This window comes from Carassius auratus, chromosome 6 (assembly GCF_003368295.1).
Source record: "Carassius auratus strain Wakin chromosome 6, ASM336829v1, whole genome shotgun sequence".
Lineage (NCBI taxonomy): Eukaryota > Metazoa > Chordata > Actinopteri > Cypriniformes > Cyprinidae > Carassius > Carassius auratus.
Window position 1 is genome coordinate 12,808,993 of NC_039248.1, and position 22,866 is coordinate 12,831,858.

A 22,866-nucleotide genomic window follows, 5' to 3' on the forward strand; every position below is an offset into this window, starting at 1 on the left:
TATCTTTTGTTAGTTTTTAATAAAAAGCATTACACTTGAGTCTACTTATTAAGATTAGGGTTAGAATTAAGTATTATTGTTTGTTCTATTTTTCTCTATTTGCAGAAGAAAAAAAAGAGACAAGTTTGAGCTAAAGACCTGAATCTTCACTCAAAAACTGGTTTATAGGAAAGAGCTGTGCTATCACTTTTTTAAGCAATCCGACTTTTGGATTTTGCTTGACGCTGGAAAAACAAGTAAAAAAAAAAAAAGAAAATCGCACAGATTTAAAAGCAATACCATAATAACTGCACGCAATGCCCTAGCAACCACCCAGAACAACCTAGCAACCACATTGCAGTGTGCCCAAACCACAGCTCACATAAACATCTGATGCTTTGCCAACATGGCAGAGATGATTTTTCAGAAAACAATGAGTTTTGAAAAATTTCTTTATTAGAAATTATTTATGTATAAAAATTAACATGCTTCACATACCTCATATGTCTTATTTTACAAATACTTTAATTCAGGCACTGTATCTGACTTTTATTTTCTCTCTTTTAGGATGAAAAGCAAACATTAGCAATCAAGAACACACATTAAGTTGCCATTTATCACGGTCAACATAGACATTTTACTCTGCAGCACAAACAGTGCAAAAACAAAGAAGAGAGGGGAAATCATAAGAACTGAAACTTAAATTCACAAACATCTAAAGAGACAAATCAGCTTGTCTCTCTCTATCACCTGACATTTCCAGATATGAGTACAGGATCCTGTCATCTACTCCATCAGCAGAGCTTCTCAGAACCGTCGGTTTACTTGAAAGTGATGATTCTTCCGATTTCCACGAGAGTCTTTTATAGCTGTATTTGTATGAACGTGACTTACTCGTGCCGCCCTGTTCCAGTGGAAGTCGGTTCCGATATCTTGAGTGTCCGACGAACGTCACACCATTTCTAAATTGTGATTTCAGATTTGCACAGGTGACTGTGACAGCTAGCACATTTCGACAACAGGGCAAATTTGTTTAGTTTCTCAAAGGTGTATACTTATGCACAATCAAACATTACTCCAAAGAGCACTTCGTACATCTTCAACAGTTTCACAAGGCCCATGGTGAGGTAACAATACAGCAACATAGTTCAACAGCATTCCAGAAGGTTCTTTTTTTTTTTAAAAAAAGGAAAAGAAGGAAAGAAAGAAAAAACAACACAGCACAGGATGTCAAAACCAGCATGCTTAACATCTGTAAACAATGGTCACTGTCTCTGCTGTTGAGGAACAAGAGGAAAAAAGAGGAAAAAGCTCCAATGAATTTATTATTTTTTTAGCCACCACATAGTGTTAGCATCAATGAAACAGCGGACACTGACATGTTGTCCTTAATTAGTGTGTATCACTTTAACAATGGCATCTGAAATAGATAGAGCAAGCTGTAATGGAATAGTCTGGGTGACAGACCGTCATTCCGACACACCGTCTCAACAGTCTCGGCCTCCCCAGATGCTCCCTGTGTGACTTCACATAAGCTTCATTAATGGAAACATGTCTGTGGGGGTCTTCCAACCATCTGCTATCTCACTTCCATAAGTGACATAACGTGAGAGTGATTTATCTTGAAATGCTGTCTTCCAGGGGTCACTTCTGGGATTTGGTAGTGGCCTTTTATCACTTACCTAGATTGCGTGGTTGCTGTAGCTGATGTACGTTTGTTTAGGGCTGAGTCCTGCAGAGGAAGAGAGAATGTGATAAAAAATAGATCGTTTGAAATCAAAGGAAATGAAAATGTGCTGAAAATATGAAAAGCCAAAAATTGGTTTCTTCGTTGGAACGGGTTTGAAGAAAAGAAAGCGGTAAATCCTCTGCAGTGTATGGGTGCCGTCATAATGAGAGTCCAAAAAGCAGATAAACATCACAATAATCCATATGATTGACTCCAGTCAATCCAGTTATCATTATCTTGTTAAATGAAGAGATGCGTGTTTGTAACTTAAAGTGGACGCTTCTGGCCAAAATACGAGTCCATAATCCATAAAATGCTTTTTCTAGTTAAAAGGTTCTTCTCTGTTATCCTCTCACGTCAAAATCCACAACATATTTGCTTAAAATGGTTTCGGACTGCTTCACTTGTAAAGTGATCTGTGCACATTTCTCTCCTGATTAGGAACTGTTTCTCTGGAGAAAGCAATATTATAGATTAAGTATTCTTTTAAAGGTAAAAACTAATGGTGGATTTGTTTCTTACAAACATGCAGTTTTATGTCATGTGCATTACTTGTGATGGTTTTATTAGCTGTTTTGACTCTCATTCTGACGGCACCCATTCACAGTAGAAGATCCATCAGTGAGCAAGTGATGAAATGTTACATTTCTCCAAATCCATTACGATAAACAAACAAACTTGCTTAAATCTTGGATGGCATGATACATTGTCAGCAAATGTTCATGTTTAGGTGAACTATTCCTTTAACTATAAACAATGTTGCCTTATTAGCCTTTTTCGACGTGAAACACAAGAGGTAATTCACCAGATACAAGTTCACAGGGATCTTCATCAAAACCAGAGTGGTTTGACGCAGTACCTCATGTTTCATTTCTCTACAGGTCCTTTTCCAATGTGACAACAACTTCTTTGAAATCTCTATTAATTTGCCAGGAGTCAAGTAGCGGAGTAGCAGGTCTTGTTAGATATCAGACTCTGTCTTTCTGTCCATCTTTAATATCTTCAAAAACATGCAAGTTACCTGCAAACAGTGTCAAGTCTGCTATTTAAGCACTCATTCAACAAAAACCTGTAATCAGCAGCTTAATCCTGTCATTTGGCATCCATCTCGCAATAGCCGTGTAGTGCAAACAATCAGCAAAGATTGCATGAGTGACACTGCCTTCAGCTGTTCATGTAATAACCTTGCCAAAGAAGAAGGGTCAATGGAAAATTCAAGCTCATTGCATCGTTATATGGAGATCAAAAGGTTAGCTCATGCAATCATGCAGAGCTGTTGGAATAAGTAAGGTGAGGTGATATTTGACCCAACACTACTGGTGCAGTTATCTGTTCTGGAATCTCCCTCAGCGAATGGAGCACTGACCCGTAGGTACTGTCAGATAAATAGCTCCATTTCAGCTTAATGCGAAGGACGTTGTCACAAAAAACGAATTTAAATGATTCTTTCTCTATATAAAAATTTCTAGCTTAGGTTTATACTGTTCTGTTTGAGTCTGCTACCCCAATTTGTGTTCCTGTTTATGCAATCTAGGCCATGCACGGTTTTGAAAGTTTTCATACCTACTCTCTATTTGTTGAAAAATGCATAAAAACAAATTTGTTGCTATCTTTAGTTCTTTCCCCGGTATAGAGTTTCTCACCTACAAAGCCCTCTGCAAACAAGTGATTTGCAAAAACAATGTGGCATGCAAGCTTTTTGTGTCTGTTAGCAGTTCTAACAAATGTCAGCGCAATGCATTGTCTATTATAAGCTAATTGATATGCACAGTTTAAGCATTAAAGCTAAATGGAACATGATTGAGTTTAACAATTAGGTCCAACAGTAAGCCAAGCAATAACCAATAATTAAAGTGTTTACCTGTCTTCATTGTTTAGTTATCATCAACATATCCTGAAACACAGGTTGAGCGGTTACATGTATTAGTCAGGCTTTGTTTACAATAATTTAGCAGCATTTTAATGCATCTGTATCAAAAAGAATGACTGAAAAATGATAGTTTAAATAACAGATATTTGCTTGTTGACTTCATGATTTTGCACTACATTTAAATGAATCACACTGCAATATATAATATATATGACATCATATGGCCATACCAATTTTTTTAATGGTATGCATACTTTGGATTATTTTTAAATGATCTTCAACCCCCAAGTGCTTTCTTTAATAGAAAAGTATCAGCTGTGTGTGCATTACGTTCAGTTATAATGTTGCAATCAACATGTTTACAGCGATTTAAGCATTTTCTTTATTGGTTGCGTCACATTGAAGTACCTCAACCTTGAAGATGTATATTCACAATCTAAATAATGATCCATTTACTGTAAGGTTACTTTTCTTGTTTTTGTTTTTTTTAAATCCAGAAAACGTTGTCGTTATTTTAATGATTCATGGGCAGCTCACAATTGTGAGGTAATTGTGTCCTCATCAGGGCAATTGTTTTCCATCTGTGTAAACTGGTATCGTCTGCAATGCAGGGACAGGATACTTATGCAAAAAGCTAATTTCTGCATCTTATCTCTGCTAGGAAGTTTCCTAACTTAAAGTTATATTAAAACAGTTTTAAAATAAAAATGTCACTTAGAAGTAGATTTCAATGTAGGATGTGAATGTGTTTGCAAGGCAGGCTAACATGGAAAGCTACTGGAAATCTCACCAAGCTTAAAAAAAGTGTATATTATACAAGGGCAGCTGTGGCCTAATGGTTAGATACTTGCACTAGTTACCCGAAGGTTGCCAGTTCAAGTCTCGGTGCTGGCAGGAGTTATAGGTGGGAAGGAGTGCATAAACAGTGCTCTCTTCCACCCCCAATACCCATGGCTGAAGTGCCCTTGAGCAAGGCACTGAACACCCAGTTGCTCCCTGGGTGCTGGATAAATAGCTGCCCACTGCTCTGGGTGTGTGTTCATGTTGTGTTCACTACTCACTGCTGTGTGTGTGTGTGTGTGTGTGTGTGTGTGTGTGTGTGTGTGTGTGTGTGTGTGTGTGTGTGTGTGTGTGTGTGTGTGTGTGCGAGCGCGCACACTTGGATGGGTTAAATGCAGAGCACCAATTCCTAGTATGGGTTACCACGACTTTCAAAAGACAGTACATTCTGAAATCTGTTAATATACACGCAACAAAATTATAAACGCAACTTTAGTTTTTGCCCCCATTTTGACTAACCTCAAAGGTCAAAGACTTTTTCTATGTACACAGAAGGGCTATTTCTCTCAAATATTGTTCACAAATATGTCTAAATCTGTGTTAGAGAGCACTTCTCATTTGCAGAGATAATCCATCCACCTCACAGGTGTGGCATATCAATATGCTGATTACAGAGCATGATTATCGCACAGGTGCGCCTTAGGCAGGCCACAATAAAAGGCCAATCTAAAATGTGCAGCTTTACTGTACTTGGTGGTCCTGGGGGGTCAGAAAACCAGACAGTATCTGGTGTGACCCCCATTTGCCTCAGATCCTTGATCAGGTTGTTGATTGTGGCCTGTGGAATGTTGTTATATATATACACATTATATATATATATATATATATATATATATATATATATATATATATATATATATATATATATATATATATATATATATATATACTGTTTGAATTAGGGAAAAATAAGTCTGTCCTACCTAGCATGCCTTGAAAAATGGCTCAAAGTTATACCGACAGTATTTGATTGACAGGTTGGGTCTTGGGTGTTATGTGTGCATGTTCTGTTGTGTTTAAATAGTAATGATACAGCACATATTACAACTATGAACATGTGTATTCCTGACATTAAGAGTACTGTCATTGCACACGCATGTCTAAATAAATGATTTTAGGCACAAAATGGATAGCTGAACTTTGGCTAACTGCACAAACGGATAAATGAACAAGCACAATTTGGTGCTGAAATAAGTTTCTTATGCATTTCAAAGTAACATAACGAACTGCTTTTTTTATGCATGAGCGCATTTAGCTCAGCTCAGCTATCATGATATGCACACAGCGACTACCACCAACATGCTCTCAAAAAGACACTCTTCAAACGCATCCTTGGATTTTGTGTTTTTGCATTTTTCATGAGTACTATTTATTTAGTTTAATGAAACAACTGAGCAGTTGAATCTAAAATTCTAGTAATGTGCTACAAGAGGCCAAATCCAGGTTAACAGAATGCAGTTTTACAGTGTAAAGTCTCCGAACCCTATAATACACCCGACACAATGCGATGCAAGGCGCAGTGCAAGTGTGTTTGCTGGTTTCAGTCGTTAAATTAGCAAATGCATTTGCATCCATTTGTTCGCCCATGGGCAGGCTGGTCTAAAAAAGAGGTGTGTTCAGGCACATTGCTGGCGCATTGCTATTTTAAGGAGCTGAAAATAGACTGCACCATAGACCAACTCAAACCTCTGTCTGGCGCAATGTTTTTTCTTTATTATTTAAACAGCGTGTTAGTATAGGTGGGTCACCAATGCACGTACACGCTGCTTATTAAACACAGGGACGCACAGCAGCACACAAACATGCCAAATCTAAAAAATTAAAGTATTGCAATGCATACACATTTTTTGTAGGCTAATTAAATGTATTTATATATTTTATATATATATAAATGCCTACGCGACATCATGGATCTCCAGTGCATGTATCAGAATTAGGCTATCTATTTGCTCGCACACGAGCAGCTCCGTTTTATCTCGGAGACGCGTTCCGTCTTTGCACTGGAAAAATTCTGCCTTGTAAATAGCAAATGCGTTATGGCACCAGCGCAACAGGCTCTTAAAGGGAATGGAAGATGTGACTCTGATTGGTTTATTGCACGTTACACTCTGTGGTATAACTGAACCTGTTGGGGCCCATTTGGCCTTAGGGCCCATTGAACTTGGATATGCAGAGGTGCTTTCTCGCTGGCTCAATCTGCCCTGAAATTAAATGACCTTGCACAGAAATTTTCAGGAGGCATTAAAAATGTAATTGTCATTAAAATGTAGCCTGAAGGAATATGCTGCATACTTTAACTAATCCTAACAAAAAATACTTTAAGCCTCCTTTTAGATGTGTATCGCCTAACAGACAAAAATAATAAAGTATGCTGCAAGATATCTTCAGAATTTTGCTTTGTTTAGCCACAATATAAAAAAGAAATGATGATGAAAATATATTTCTGATAATAAATTGTAACAGTCTGACTCATTGTTTGTTTTCTGGTCAAGGATCAAGTCGTCTGAGAATTATTATGCATTAAATTATTATTTTCCAGTGTAAAAAAAAAAAAAAAAAACCTCTCTAACCAAGGCAGCAAAATATGATATTGCGGTTTTGAATTCATCAGTATAGCTGTCTGTATGGTGGTCATGCACCATTATGATGTCGAGAGACTATTTCAAGGAGACCTACATTGATCGTTTTAGTCATACAAATCCTGTCGGCTGACGTAAAGCAGACTCATATTAATATTGATTATATTTAGATTTCACCCAAGAGCAAAACTCTTTAACTTAAAGGACACATGAGAAAACCTACTGATGTCCACAGAATGTAACTATGACCTTGTCATTCTCATCCTCTTATCCTCATTCTTTGGCAAGTTTCTATGATCTTTGTAGGCAACATCACACATGCATTACAATTTGATCTTGTTTATATGCATCACTAAACTCTATACACGTGCTGCATTGCAATGGTATCAAAGATGGACTGTTACTTTGGAATCCTAAAGTGTCTTTTATATCCGTGATAAAACTGCTTGCCAAGTACTGACTTTTGTAGATGCACTAATGGAGTGCATCTCGCTATGACTGTAAATAATGTCACATATATGAGCCAACATTATAATAGCTACATAAAACATGTCTTGTCCAATCTTGATTGGTTCAAGATCTTGTTTAACTACCGGTAGGTGAGATGACAAGAAGTGTGACTTCAGAAGTGTGACTTTAGGTGCTTCAGAGAAGACGGAGTGAAATGCGTCACATATGTGGTAAAAAAAAAAAAAAAAAAAGACGGTGAAGACTTACAAGTCACCTGACTGTGAAAAAGTCTTAAAAATTGTGAAAAATCAATGGGCGGGAAATGTGTCATATTGCTTTGTTAATAACTTGTCACCTTATAGAATGCACAGTTGCACCCTGTCTCTTTAGGCTACATGAATAATTAAACTTAAAGTATAATATTGTCTAGTGCAAAAGCTTCAACTGATTATGTTATAGAATATTTATGCAGGATTAGTCTCAGAAAACTAAAATAGCTCTATTTTGTATTTAGCTGTATTTTTTCAAAATAAAACATTTATTGAAAATAATTGTGATTTGGATTTATTTTAGTGTGTTTTATGCAGCTTTGAACTGTACCTGGGAGTGATTCTGCAAATATGGAAATACTTAAATTAGATTAGACACTAATGTTTAAAAGTTTTGGGTCAGCAAGATGTTTTTAGAAGTCTCTTATTCTCAACAAGGCTGCATTTATGTGATTAAAAAATAAAGAAATAAAAAGAAATAAAACTAAGAAGAAGAAATATTATTACTTAAATAGTATCACTGTTTTTTATTTTAATATATTTGAAATATATTGTATTCCTATAATGCAAAGCTCAATTTCCAAGTGTCACATAATCCTTCAGAAATCTTTCTAATATGCTGATTTGCTAATATGCTAATAAAAATGTTCAAAAGAACAGCATTTATTTGAATAATAATAATAATAATAATAATAATAATAATAACACTGTAAATGCAGTCACCTTTAATTATCAGTTGAATGCTTTATTGCTTAATAAATGTATACATTTCTTTCAAAACATATTTCTCAGGAACTTTATAATGATGTGGACAGTGGATAAGTGCAAGTGAATACACATGATATAGTTTTTATACAACATTTATGTTTTATGTATGCTTATTCTTCACTGCTAGCTTCTCCCTTGCCTCTTTCACGTTGTTTTTAACATTCACAAGTCAGATAAGACTGAGAATACTAAGTTTCCTCCTTGGCACTTTCCTGGTCAGTCATGTGCACAAAGTCAAGATATATTCAACTTTACTTGAAAGCTATGTTATTGTAGCACACTCATGCTAATAATATAATGATGATTACTGCATATATCACGCACAGATTGATGAGTCCTTGCTCGACTAGAAATACAATTAGGAGATACGTAATAATTCAATGTCATGTAATTCATTTAGAAGTAATTGTAACACTTTATAGCAACATTTCTATCACATTACGCTACATTAAGACACTTAACAGACACTTTTAGTTAATTCAATTTAAGTCTTAAAGGAGGATCACAAATCAAATAGAATCAACAAGGAGATCCTGTTTCCCCTTTAATGCATTCATGAAATGTTAGACATTCCTGAGCCATGGAAAAGTTATTTGTTAGCTTGCATTTGCTTTACGTGCAAAACAACTGCTTGTGTTAAATAACTCTAGTTAGATCTTTTAAAAGGGCACATGCTAATGTAGTCACTGACTCTAATACCTCATTTACAAAAGCACATAGTTCCACTGCAACTGAATTCAAAGTGGTGCTATACAGAGCTGCTGAATATGTACTAGATGAGCTGAGCAGATGAAATTCACACTGGGTTTGGTAGCTGTCTGGTACGGTCATGCAACCAGCGGTAAATATTTGCTGAAAACACTGTGTGCTAACTGGCCATGCTTAATTGGGCGAATTTTCATCTATGTAGCAACCCTCATTACACAAATTTAATTCTGTTGTCAAAACATTTATCTGGATGTCAGAGCTATTTGTTATTAAAACCCTACAATATGATTTACTGGGTACTGCTTCATTGCAAAATGAATATAAAATGCTACATAATGAAAGCAGAGTGGATGTGCGTTGCTGTGAATGCCAAATGCAATGTAATGGAAGCAGATCATTTGTGCCTTCCTAGTCTAACATGATACTTTGGATTGGTTTAGCGTGATATTTTATTCTAGAACAAGTGAATGTACAGACATATCTTGGGAAATGTCACATTAAATTCACATCATTATGAATTTTAATATTCTTTTTGCACATCTCTGCCTGGATCTTTTTTTTTTTTGGTGGATTTTTTACGTGTGTATCTGCACATGCTTTTTGAGCTGGCATGGAACAACATTCCCACATCAAAGGGGTCAAAGTATAGTTGGTTAGCATGACCCTGTTAGCCACTGATCGTAGATGTGATCTGCCTGCAAATAAACAAGTTGCTTCACTGACGACAATTCAACATGATCTGTGTATTCTGGGGGAAAAGGGTTTTTGTAAATAACATATGAAGCATAAATATTTTACTATATTATAGACAGTGATGCACCAAAAAAAATTGCAGCAACAAAAAATATGATTAAAACAGCAATTTTTGGTTTTGGCTGAAATCGTTTTGAAGGGCCGAAACTGTTGACTAATCACATTTTTGTTTTTAACAGATAATGATATGGATTATTTAAAGGGGTCATATGATGCTGCTAAAAAGAACATTATTTGGTGTAATGAAATGTTTTTACGTTGTTTAAGGTAAAAAAAAAAGAGCTTTATTTTCACATTCATTACATTTATTGTTTCTCCTCTATGCCCTGCCTTCTGAAACGCGTCAATTTTTACAAGGGTCATCGGTCTGAAAAGTGAGGTGTTCTGTGATTGGCCAGCTATCCAGTGCATTGTGATTGGCCGAATACCTCAACTGTGTGACGGAAATGTTACGCCCCTTAACATATTGCGATGCTGTGTCCGGCCGGAGCGATGAGACATAAAACCCATTATAATCATGATATAAACATGACTTCTAGTCGTGTCCTCTTTTGGGAGGCCAAACAAAGTAGTTTCACTTTCTCAACTAAACAGCATCACACATGGCAGCCTTGAGTGAGTGAAGGCCGGAAGCCTAGAGGCCTAAAGTGAGCCGCTTGAGAACGGTGTGGCCAGTGGATTCTTGCGGCAACCACATGTGAAGACCCTGGGCTGGACTCCAGCACAGATCAACTCCAGGCATGACGAAGCAGATATCGTTCTCATTTGGAAGGCCAAACAAAGTATTTTCGCTTTCACAACCAAACACTCAGCATATATACAACATGGCAGCAGCGGCAACAAAAATACTATGAGAATAAAAGGTACGCTGTGGGAGTGTGTTAGAACGAGCCGTTTTAGGGGGGTGCGGACAAGTCTTAACTTGTATAAAGAATATCTCTTTGGATTTTGATTCTTTAGTCTTTGCCACTCTACAGATCTTCTTTATGCACCAAGAGCTTGTAATACTTCAAAGAGAAAGGAAAAATTAAAATTACATCATATGACCCCTTTAATCTCAAGATCGATCTTTTATTCTATGCTGTTTTCTGTTGGTGCGTGGACTTCACTAAACATCATTTGTAGTGCATCTGCCATCCAAATACCTGCAACAGCCTTGAATTTTTGCTTTTAAAAGTTTTAATATAAAACACTGTCAGCTTTCAAATTCTGTTAATTTTATCCAAAATACAAACCATACGTGTGGTTTTGACACTCTAAGCATGAATGAACATCAGAAGGTTTGTTGAAAGTAACAGTAGAACTTACAGAAATGTATCATGTCTCAAGTAATGTAGGGAAGTCCATAAATCAGCTTCTAAGCAATGTCAAGTAATGTTGTATTTATCTCAGGAAAGCCCTTCAGTGTCCATAATGTCATCAGCCATCTACAAATAAATGAGCACTAGATGCTACTACATATTCATAATATTTTACTAAATCTGTTTGAATGTTTGAATAAAAACAAGTTCCTATTACAGCCACCATTTATATATTTATAGTTCAACAACAAATTAGAGTACAAACTTCATTCTGTTCATGAAAAAAAAAAAGAGTAATTTAAATGTTTATACAACTTTGGTTTCATTTTTTGGCTCAATGAAAACATTAATTTCATTCATTCAAATTTTGGCCTTATGAAACCTTTCATTTACTGGTGTTAAATTAATTTCGGCAAATGTCTTACTATGTCTACTGAAAGGGTGAAATGGATTTATATTTGCATTTTATTTTTCTCCCTCTCTGGTGCATTTGGAATCACATCACAGATTAAGGTAATGAAAATGCTAATGCTAGAGGCTATTCGAAAAAAATTGTAGACTAACAGGAAGTCTGGGGTATCAAGGCACAATCAATGATGTCTCAAAATTGCTGTACTGTCTAGCTACATTCACACAGGCAGTGAAGCACACTTTTAGTCTGTGAATTACTAAAACTTTGTGCATATATAACACATGCAAACCAGATGGCATATGCAAAAAAAAAAAAAAAAAAAAAAAAAAAAAAATCTGTCTACTGAGGACTCTGTATTCCAGATATAGCACCAGAAGTTAGCGCCTCATGTCTGTTTTTGCAGGTTTCTCTTAATAAGTATGTCGTTTGGGGGCATGCAAAATAAAGGGCAACGTCAATGCAAATGAATGAAATAGTTCTTGCAAAGTTATTTATCACCTCAAAACTTCAGAAAAGGTGTGCAAATGAATACCACATTAGATTAAGAGCACAAAAACATATGAGGTCACATTCAAACTTAAAACATATAAAACACACTCATCTGCAAGACAGTACCTATCCAGATGCTGCAACTAAGTGTATAAAAAATACAAAATGAAAACTTTTTGGTACCAAACTTAAATTGAAAACCTAAATATATAAAATGAAACAAGTGCATGTGTGCCTATTTACCCTTAGTATTACCATAATGCTTAAAGACAATTTGACAGACAGTGCAAGCAAATTAGTATAATTTATTTGGAATCTTGGTAAATAAGGCCCTTAATGAATAATATAAATATGCAAACAAAGACTCAGGCTTTCGTTTCTCTTTCAAGAAGGCTACAGGTTTGCTTCTGTTCTAGTTTGTGAGTTATTTCTGTTGAGGCAGCAGGGTTTTATTTACTGCTGTATTACAAAGCTTGTTGATCAGCTGCTGTGTTTTATTGATATTTAAATTAGCAGGAGATGGATTTCAGTAAGGATTGTTGCACCGATTCAACCGATTTGCCTCTTGATAATTTAAAAACCACACCGCCAACACATATCTGATGCCAAATGTTTAGATTCTAACATAATGAATCCAAAAAAAACCTTGCGCAATGTGAGCCAGACGATTAGCGGTTTGTCTTGTTATGATCATCACACAGACTCCATTAAATGTCTTCATTGCATAATAAAAAGAACGTTATATTGGTTTGGTTTGGAATGATCAAGGTGTAAATAACAACAGATTTGTTGATTCTGGGTGAATTCGGCCTTTAAAAGAAAGTAAAATCTAAAGCAGCTGTATCCAGACTGCTGAAGCATGATTTTGCAACCCTCTTCAAATTCGGATCGTTTTAAGTGAGCAAAGGAATGATGACAGTAAGTAACAATAAAGTGTTTGACGTCAAACCCGCTCACCCTGAGTTTCCAGGTTCTCGCACAGCTCTGACTTGGCTTCTCCGTTGGGCCGGAGGCTGGCCTTGGGGTTGAACTTGTTAGACATGGTGGCGGCAGTGACCACAGCTTTCAGGCTGCGAGTGTTGCGTTTGGCCACATTCTGCTCCGGGTGGAAGAGCACCACATAGACTTTCGGCATGTAGAGCATCCCCAGAGACACAGACGCGCTCAGACTCACCGAGATGGTCAGCGTGGTCGTTTGTATGTACATCTGCGAAACAAAATCACAGCACATGAAAATTAGAAATCGCTGAAAACAATGCCATTACCACATGCCATACTGGGTCGTAATTGGTCAATCACAGCTTTCTGTGGCCAAATATTTTTGTATAATGGAACTGGATATTTTTCTGTTGCGCTGGGCAACCAATACCCAGCAGTGTGCTAGTTTTATATCACACCGCGGTCTATTTCTTCCCACATAATCAAATCATTTTCACTGAAATCAATATTTCAAGTCCATTTATTTACTTATTTGATTGCCATGGAATTATGTAAGAGATAATTCAGGCCATTATTACAAACTACGGCCCTTCAGGATGGCACAATAGCCTTCTGCTTCACATATCGGGGGTGCATTATGCAATAATGAAGATTTGTTCACATGACCTGGGACCTTCATCTCACGAGGGCTTGTTGACATAATAAACCCCTGATCTAACTGACACAGTCAATATGTCAAATCTCAACAGAGAGTGACTCAACATGCCCAAAGCACCAAGCACCATCGCCACTTTCAAATATGCGTAATTCTCTGCTACATAATATGCAAATGACTAGAATGTCAGAATACACAGTATTCCTGATATAACAAGCAGATGACGGACAGCATTTGCTGAGATTATGAAGTGTTTAAACCAAGGGTATGACAGTTAGTTTATAACTGACAAATTTCAGTTAGTTTCCAAGGGAAAATACATTTCTCATTTTTATTTAAAGTACTTGAATAACTAAAACTAAATCAAAAAAAATATTTTAAAAAGGCATTTTTTTTTAATAAAATGACAATTACACAACTATTACACAAATTTAAGTAAAAACAGACAACACAAAAATAAAATCTTATTTAAAATATGAGAAAAAAACTATAATTGTATAGCAATGATACCATAACCCTGACTAAACCAACCTGCTCTTTGCTCTTGCCCAGAGTTCAAATAATAAACTACAAGATGAATTATTTAGGAACTTAATCTGTTATAATAGACTTTACTGTACAAATGTATCACATAATGCTCAATGTTTTTCAGCTTCTACAGTTATTGCCACATTGTCCATGTTTGATGTTTAATATATAGTGTGCTCTAAAATGAAAATGAATAGAAAAAAAGAAAGAAAGAACCACTGAGCCACAGGAACATCGTGTTCCTGACAGATAGAGAGATTATATATATACAAATACATTATATATATAGTATATCTGTCAGGAAAGAAGGTCCATAATGTTCCTGTGGCTCAGTGGTAGAGCATCACGTTAGCAGCACAAAAGGTTGTGGGTTCAATTCCCAGGAAACACACATACTGGTAAAAAAAATATAGTCTGAATGCACTGTAAGTCGCTTTGGATAAAAGTGTCTGCTAAATGCATGAATGTAAATGCCTATACTGGTACCTTAAACATACATATTAGTATCTAAAGTGTACATATTAGTACCTAAAAGGTACAAAAGTGTAGGCACCGCCCAAGTGACAGCTTTTGTACCTTTTTTTCTGAGAGTGTATATAATAGTAATATAAAAATAGCATTACATAAATAATAATAATATTATTGTAAGTCATAAATAATACAATTCTGAAAAAATATATAATTATAATAATTAAAACCATTTTCATTCTCAGGTTTTTGGACTCAATTCACTGTACATAACGAGCAGCTGTGAGCATGATTATCCGGCACGATGCCACAGAAAGAGAAACCAAACAACTGATAAAACTGTTGTGTCATTTGTCTTGGCTAGTTAGCACAGAAACTGGGATTAACTTGCAAGTGATTGCTTGGATGCTTTGTTGTGTCGTGCCCGGGTGGGACACAGTGCAAGGCATTATTGCCTAAATAATGAGAGGGTAATCGTGATTATTTTTAACCAACTACTTGGAGGGCTCTGTTTGTGACATGTTTTCAGTGGCACACAAACAGTCACACACCCCAGCACTAATGGCTCCAGCCACTCCATAGCACTGCTGCGAACCCCTGCTGTGTGTTTTGGCTCTGGCGGACGTGACCTCGGCTCTGGCTCCTCTGTGTGCTGTGATTAAGTGTGACTCACTGCTGTGATCTCCATCCAGAGAGACTGACTGGAAAGCAGTTTCAGCACAAGTCGACAGGAAGGGTTAGGGCCACATCAGCTGTGCTGGGGCTCTTCTCGAAGAAGAGACAGATGGCTACCACCCAGCACTGGCCACTATGAACAATCCTAAAGTGTGCCATTGAAATATAGTGCAGTATCTTTAAAAACAGGTCCTTATAAGTTAGTCACGACACCAGCATTTCAATGTATTTTAGTCTCAACTATGTTGTTTCCACCATTAAATCACAATTAAGAGCCAAAGTAAATAATTTAAATAATATCTGAAAATATTTAGTTTGTATTAGTGCTGTCAAAAGATTAATTGCGATTAATCGCATCCAAAATAAAAGTTTTTGTTGACGTAATATATGAGTGTGGTGTGAATATTTATTATGGATATCAATACAAATATTTTGAAATGTATTTACAAATATTTAAAGTATATATTTAGAAAATATTTGCAATGTATTTAATATATAACCATAACATTTTCTTGAATACATGCATGTGTATTTATAAATACATAATAAATATACACAGTACACACACATACATTATGTGAACAAAAACTTTGACAGCACTAGTTTGTATTAAGTTGAAAACATATTTTTATTCCCACTATTAGTAATGCTAGATTTATAAAAATAATACAATTAGTATTTAAATACATTTATATTTAATATAAATATTAAATCTATCATTAATATTATACTTCGTTAATATATATTTATATCTAAATATAATTTATTTAAATATTTAAATTATATTTAAATATAATTAATAATTGTTTAACATTAATATAAAACAATGCCATCCTCCTATAAATACAGTTCGTAATAAAATGAAGAAACCAATTACATGAGTGTTTTGTGTGTGTGTGCGTCAATATATAATAATGACATAATAGGCAGTGGTGGATTTATATGACTGCAACTATAAGTAAAACTAAAAAATATTTTTTTTTTTTGTCAACTGAAATAAAGCTGAATATATATTAATGATAAATAGAAAGATTAAAAAAAATCAATCAATCAATAATTACATAAATAAAAATACTTATTTATTTATTGGCAGATATATATATATATATATATATATATATATATATATATATATATATATATATATATATATATATATATATATATATATATATATATATATATATATATATATTTTTTTTTTTTTTTTAAGCTAATTCAAAACCTAAAAAAATATATAATTCTAAAATAACAATGCATGGCTGTGTACATGATTTGAATAATGTCCTTGGATAATAACTTGACACAAAAAGTGCATTTGACCATTCATGCGTTGAGTATATCACCACAAGGCACGAGTACCAATTACAGAGCATGCATGTATGTAGGCATGGAAAGCAGCCACCTGTCAGTTAAACAAAATATGTTGCATTAATTTTCATGCTTTGATATCAAACAGAATTACATTTGACTTGGGCTAGAAAGCGATTATATAGCAATCACCCAAAATACCCAAGCAAACATTCAGAACACCTTACAATAGCAAAGCAATGCTCTGGCAAACACCCACAACACCCTACTACTGGAGAGTTTTAGCGCCGCTCAAATTGTCTGCAGTGAAATAAAGCATAGTTGAGAGAGGACAGTAAATGATGGGATCAAGATATGTCACTTGTCACCGGTCAATATGTCGGAGGTCTAACCACATGGCCGTGGCTCAGACAAAAGCTATTGTACAATATAGTCCTTGGTCACTTAGTCAGCAGAGTCACATTTCCAAATTTAACCAGAAAATCTATTGCAGGGGTCCAACAAATCACCTGAAAGGAAAGCGAGCGGTCCATACATAGTGATTAAACCAGCCCGAAATGATTAGGTTTGGTCTATATGTCGAAATATCTCACTAATCTTGCTGAAACTGAAATTGCAATTACAGTCACAAAATGAGGATTTAATGGCGCACGCGATACACGATTCATAGCGGTATCTCATCAATGCCTCCGCCTCTGGCTCTGTATGTGCAGACAGCACACCTGCATCTAATGAGGCTTGTGAGAAATACTGAGATGGGAACTAGGCAGTGAATCAGGGTTAGTCCTCTGAGACAGTCTCTGTTGTTTCAACACATACAAAGTGTTCCACTTTTTTGCCCTCGAATTGCAACAACAAGTAAAAAAAAAAAAGGCTACCGTTATTGCACTCCCACATATAAATGATGACTTGATAAAACGTACACCGGAACGCCATCAACTTTAATCATGCAACAACTCACTCTGCCACTTCTTCACCTGCTGCTGCCAAATTATCTCTTGGGGTAAAGAACAAAAAAAATGAACTGCCATTTTTTAAAAGGAAGTAGGTCTTATGTCAACATCAGAGGCTTTTTAAGAGAGAAGTAGGTCTCATGGTAAAAGCGGTGCTGTGAAAAACACAGCTCAAAGGGATGTGAATATTTGTCATTCAAATGAACTATGCATTATCCACATTTAAAATCCTTCATTATGATGCCCACCAAAAAACAAAATTCCTACTGTTGGATTACATGCTGCCTTAGATAAAATAAAATAAAACACAGAAACAATAGGTTTCATTTTTCCAGTATCTTGTCCAATCAAAGCATGCATCCAGGTCATCCCTGAATGTTGGATAAGTCGTTTTGTTCACCCATAAATAAAATATATATAAACTGGAATATAAGTAAATTTTAAGTACATTTTTATTTTTGGATGAACTTTTTTTCACAGACTGTCTCCGATCCCAAGTTTTTGCATCCTTTGAACTTCTGGCTCTACCAATCACGTGAGTTTGGGAGCACAAGCACCTGTTTGACTGAGCAATGCTTCACAGGTTAGTACGGAAAAAAGTACTTGTGTTTGAGCTTTGGCCAAAAGCACACTATAAAATAAATGTTTTATTGCATTTTCCTGTATTATATTTCATAGCAGAGTGTTCCAGGCTTTCACTGCATAGTGCAGTCTGAATAGTCACTGTGTAGTATTAAATTCTATCAGTGAGAAGTAATTTTTGTATATTTCAGATATAAATGCACTCATGCATCTGTCTTCACAAGGTACTCATTTGTGACATCAAATGAATGACAGACTGAAGGAGTTCAATAACGGGAATGTCGAAGAAACTGACATTTAACAGAGGTCAAGGGCCCCCTGCTACCACACCTGTCACATCGCTGACACACACCTGTATGTAAATAAGAGATGCTGACCTCGCACAGAAAGAGACAGTGATTACTCCGTCAGCAACACAAAGGAGGAAAGCCCCTGCAAGTGAACCCTATGGCATGGTAACATGATGGCACTGTAATGATAGCTTCCAGTTTTGGAGGGCGGCGATGCATACAAATTGCAGTCCATGTAAGTCGAAATGCTTGACTTGACTTGAAGCTTTCTCAAAACCAGCATGAAAGAGGTTGTGATAACATCCAACCACAGAAAGAAGGATTTGTAAGTTTAGCTTATAATGTTTCAATGCACAATATGAATTGTACTATCAACTACAGGGACATCAGATGAAATCAAGGCATCTTCACATAATCTGGCACATGTACATCGATGTGAAGTTTCGAATGTAAAAAAAAAAAAAAAGTATTACTGTGCGTATATGAAATGTATTTCTTGCATATTTATAATATAATTTCAAAGAATCAGCAAAAACACATTTAATTAACTGTGACAGCAGAAAGCCTAAAATATAGTATTTTCTTATAAAACATACTCCAATATATATTTTAAGCTTAATAATTTCAATTTATTACACATGATTTTTGATTAACCATTTAAACTGAAAATGTAAATGTAAACACTAAAACAAAGAGAGAGAAAAACATGGAAAAATTTGTAATGACAGGATTTTCAAGATGAATTTATATATATATATATATATATATATATATATATATATATATATTGGCATAATTTCCCAGCAAGTAATATATTAAGGATGGGAAAAGCTACTTAATTGCATTGCATTCAATTGTTTCTTTTTATTTATTATAATTCACATTTTCATTTTTAAGATGCAGAAAAATGACCATGCTTCTTTTTTAAGACAGACAGGTTTTTATCAATAGTCAGATTTTTTACATACATTGAAAATTACCCAACAAAGCAATCAAAAATCCATCTGGATCCGTCTGAAATCCAGGAAGGCAGCATGCTAAAGTCCTTAGACCACAATGAGGCCTTCCTGCCAGACTAGCTCATTTAAGAATCTTTTGGTTAAACCACAATAAGATGACCCTCCGATTAATCATTTGACAGGCTGATCAAATTCAGAAGGGACCAAACCAGCTGCCCACATTTAAATGTTCCAGAAAGCCTCCAAAGACATTCATTATTCACTTTGACATAAGATGACAAACAACTGATGGAGCCGGCATGCTGATGAGGCGTCTGGCAGAAATCGTGTGACAAGTGCACAGGCAGAGAGATAAGGTAAATCACAGGCCAGGAGGAAGTGAGGCATTTAATTGCTCTAAAAAGACATGTCATCTCTGACTCGCCGGGCTTTATTGTGCTTGCCAGCTTCGGATGATTGTGAGGTGCTCTTGTTTTGATATGTTAATTCCCCTCTGAAAACACTGTTTGTTGCACACACAGTGGTGGGATTTTGTCATAGGATGCATGCTTTATTTTCTGCGCAAAACAAACTGTTTCACTCCTGTGATGTACAGAGCAGAATTAATTTCAAGCCCTGATTACACCATAAGAGGACTGATTGAACTTGAGTGCATACTATTGTCAAAAATTACAAGCCTTTTACAAGACTGATAGTTTTACTTTGAAAGCAAAGCATACTGTCATTTTCTTTGGTAATTACATTACTTTATATAAAAAAAATCTATTTAAAAAAGCATATTGCTTTGCATTTAAACAATATTGCACTGTTGTTGTTCTACTACAACAAAAACGAAATAAAAACTGTCACCATTTAATTTACTGCAATACTGCAATAGCCTCTAGATCAGGTCTGTAATAGAGTATTTTCTCACTTGCTAAGTAAAGTAAAGACTAAAATGTAGACCATAACATCACGATTAAAATGTTTAATAGCTCACTGAATTGATATCTTTTGACATAAAATTAGTGCTCAGTTTTTACGAAGCCATTCATTCAAGTGCTCAAAGGAACCTGACACATTTTTAATTTCATAACTTCATTCCTTCATGATTTTTTTTACTCATCATGTCCTGTAACTATCCAATTGTGAAAAGCATAAATTCCAAGATAAAAATGAGACCGACTGCAGTCCGATCACTCAAACGATCACCGCTAATTGCTAAAAGACTTCCACAGAAAATTGCACTGAAGAATTACTGTAAAAATGACTGTGAAAGTACGTCAGCTAGTTTCCAGGAATACTGTAAATTCACACTAAAACCTTATATGGTGTAGATTAAAGAATCAGATGCCTGGGAAACATTGGGAAAAAAGAGAAGAGATTATGAAAGAGCATGTGATACAGAGTTACAGTTTCCGTCATTATGATTTTCTCTGATCAGCAGAAATATAGTTATTTGTTTCTTTGGGATCGGTATAGGCAGGTCATAGGCAAAATGCAATTACCTAAGTCAGTTCATACAATTCTATATCTGAACGAGTCATTCAAACGATGGTTAAAAAGGCACAGTGGGAAACTGAGTTTGAAGCAGTAATGGCTCCCTAACAACAATTATAATAATACTCAAATAGCTGAAATTGCTTGTTCAAGGTTTTGCTAAGGGATACACTAATTAAATAAAACTCAGATTGAAAAACGAGAAAGCCCTTATCTTAAGCTTCACAAACAGAAGGTCCCAGGTTTTCTAACTGAAATGAGTAATGCAGCCAATGCCCGTGTAGCTGAATATATAATTCGGCCTCAAAATGAAGAGCCTTTTTGTTCCGAATTCTAAGTCAGTCAGTACTTGTCAATTGATTACATCATCTACAAAAAGCTGACACTCAATCTCCTTGCTATTTTCAAAGTCTCTTTTATCTTTGAGAGAGCAGTGCTTGACGGGCAAAAGAGAGAGCCTTTGTTTTTCCCAACTGCACATGTCCTTTTCAATATTCGAAGGAAACCACGTGAGTTCTGCACTGTAGCGCCAAAGCTCATGATTCTCGATTTCTCTTTGAAATGAACTGTCTGTTTTACCGCTCTGCTTGATGTGAGGCCCAAATGAACAAAGTCAATTTGTTCCCGCTGGTCTGTTTTTTCGCTGAAAATGGACTGCACTGAATGGCATGTTTTGAAGGAAGCTGGGGCGGTAAATGCTGTCATTACTTTAAAACGTTTGATTTGCCAAGGTCTTGAGGAATTGCGCTCACTCATCTGCTCTTACCTTTTCCGTCGACTGCGACGTCCCGAAGAAAATGGGGATGAAAGCGAGCCAGATGATGCAGGTGGTGTACATGGTGAAGCCGATGGGCTTGGCCTCGTTGAAGGTCTCGGGCACCCCTCGCGTCTTGATGGCGTACACCGTGCACGTCACCATCAGCAACATGCTGTATCCCAGGAGGCAGATGAGCGACAAGTCTGATATGTCGCACTTTAGGACTCCGCGCGCCATCTCGGGATCTGCCGTGCGCTGGTCCTCGTAGTCAATGAGAGCTTGGGAAGGGTCCATTGCGAACCAGATGCACACCCCTAGGAGCTGAACGGAAATCAAGCTGAAGGTGATTACCAACTGCGAAGCCGGACTGATAAAGCGTGGCGCGCTCACAGTCATTTTTCCCTGCTCAAAAATCCGATAAATCCGATTGGTTTTGGTGAGCAGCGCCGCATAGCTGATGCTCATTCCGAGCCCCAGGAAAATTCGCCTGAGCGAACAGATCCCTACATCTGGGGTCGAGATCATCAGGAAGGTGGTGGCGTAACACAGAAAGATTCCCGTAAGCAGGACATAGCTAAGCTCCCGTCCGGATGCCTTAACAATCGGCGTGTCATTGTAGCGAATGAAGGTGACCACAACAAAAAGAGTGGCTATGATGCCGAGAATAGCAATCAGGACCGGAATGACTGCCCAGGGTGAGCTCCACTCCAGCTTCACAATCGGAATGGGCTGGCAGGCTGTGTGATTCTTGTTAGGTCTTAAATCAAAGCGGCACATCTTGCAGGTGTAGAGGTCGTGCTGATACTGGTAACCATCGCAGCGATCGCAGTGCCAGCAGCAGGACATGCCCTTAACAATCTTTTTACGCCACCCAGGATCGCAGGGCTGACTGCAGATGGAAGCCGGCACCTGCTTCACTCCACCTGGCCACTGCATCGCCCGCATCTGAATTGCAAAAAAAAAAGTATTTACCATTTATCACGGCTAAAGACGAAACAATGTTTAACATCTCAAATGAATGTTTCATTTCCTCAGCCGTTGACTCATTAAATGAATTCTTGGGGATCTCAAAGGAGCCATTTTCAGCAGTGTTCCTTAAGGCTATGCTTCAAACCCTTTTCAA

The 22,866-nt window shown here is 36.4% G+C and overlaps 1 protein-coding gene across 2 annotated transcripts in view; it reads right to left on the reverse strand.

Annotated features, from left to right (window-relative positions):
* Positions 1-531: 531 nt before the first annotated feature.
* The window catches only part of grm4 (glutamate receptor, metabotropic 4), a 144,213-nt gene continuing 121,878 nt past the window's right edge, over positions 532-22,866 (reverse strand). Inside the window, exons 9-12 of one of the 2 annotated variants that reach the window (XM_026262405.1) lie at positions 21,753-22,688; positions 13,105-13,354; positions 3,570-3,602; positions 532-1,711 (exon numbers count right to left, since the gene is read on the reverse strand). In XM_026262405.1, the coding sequence (XP_026118190.1) occupies positions 3,583-3,602; positions 13,105-13,354; positions 21,753-22,688 (1,206 nt within the window). In that variant the 3' untranslated portion in view covers positions 532-1,711; positions 3,570-3,582. The remainder of the gene's footprint in view (positions 1,712-3,569; positions 3,603-13,104; positions 13,355-21,752; positions 22,689-22,866) is intronic. The other variant, XM_026262400.1, reaches the window with a different exon arrangement.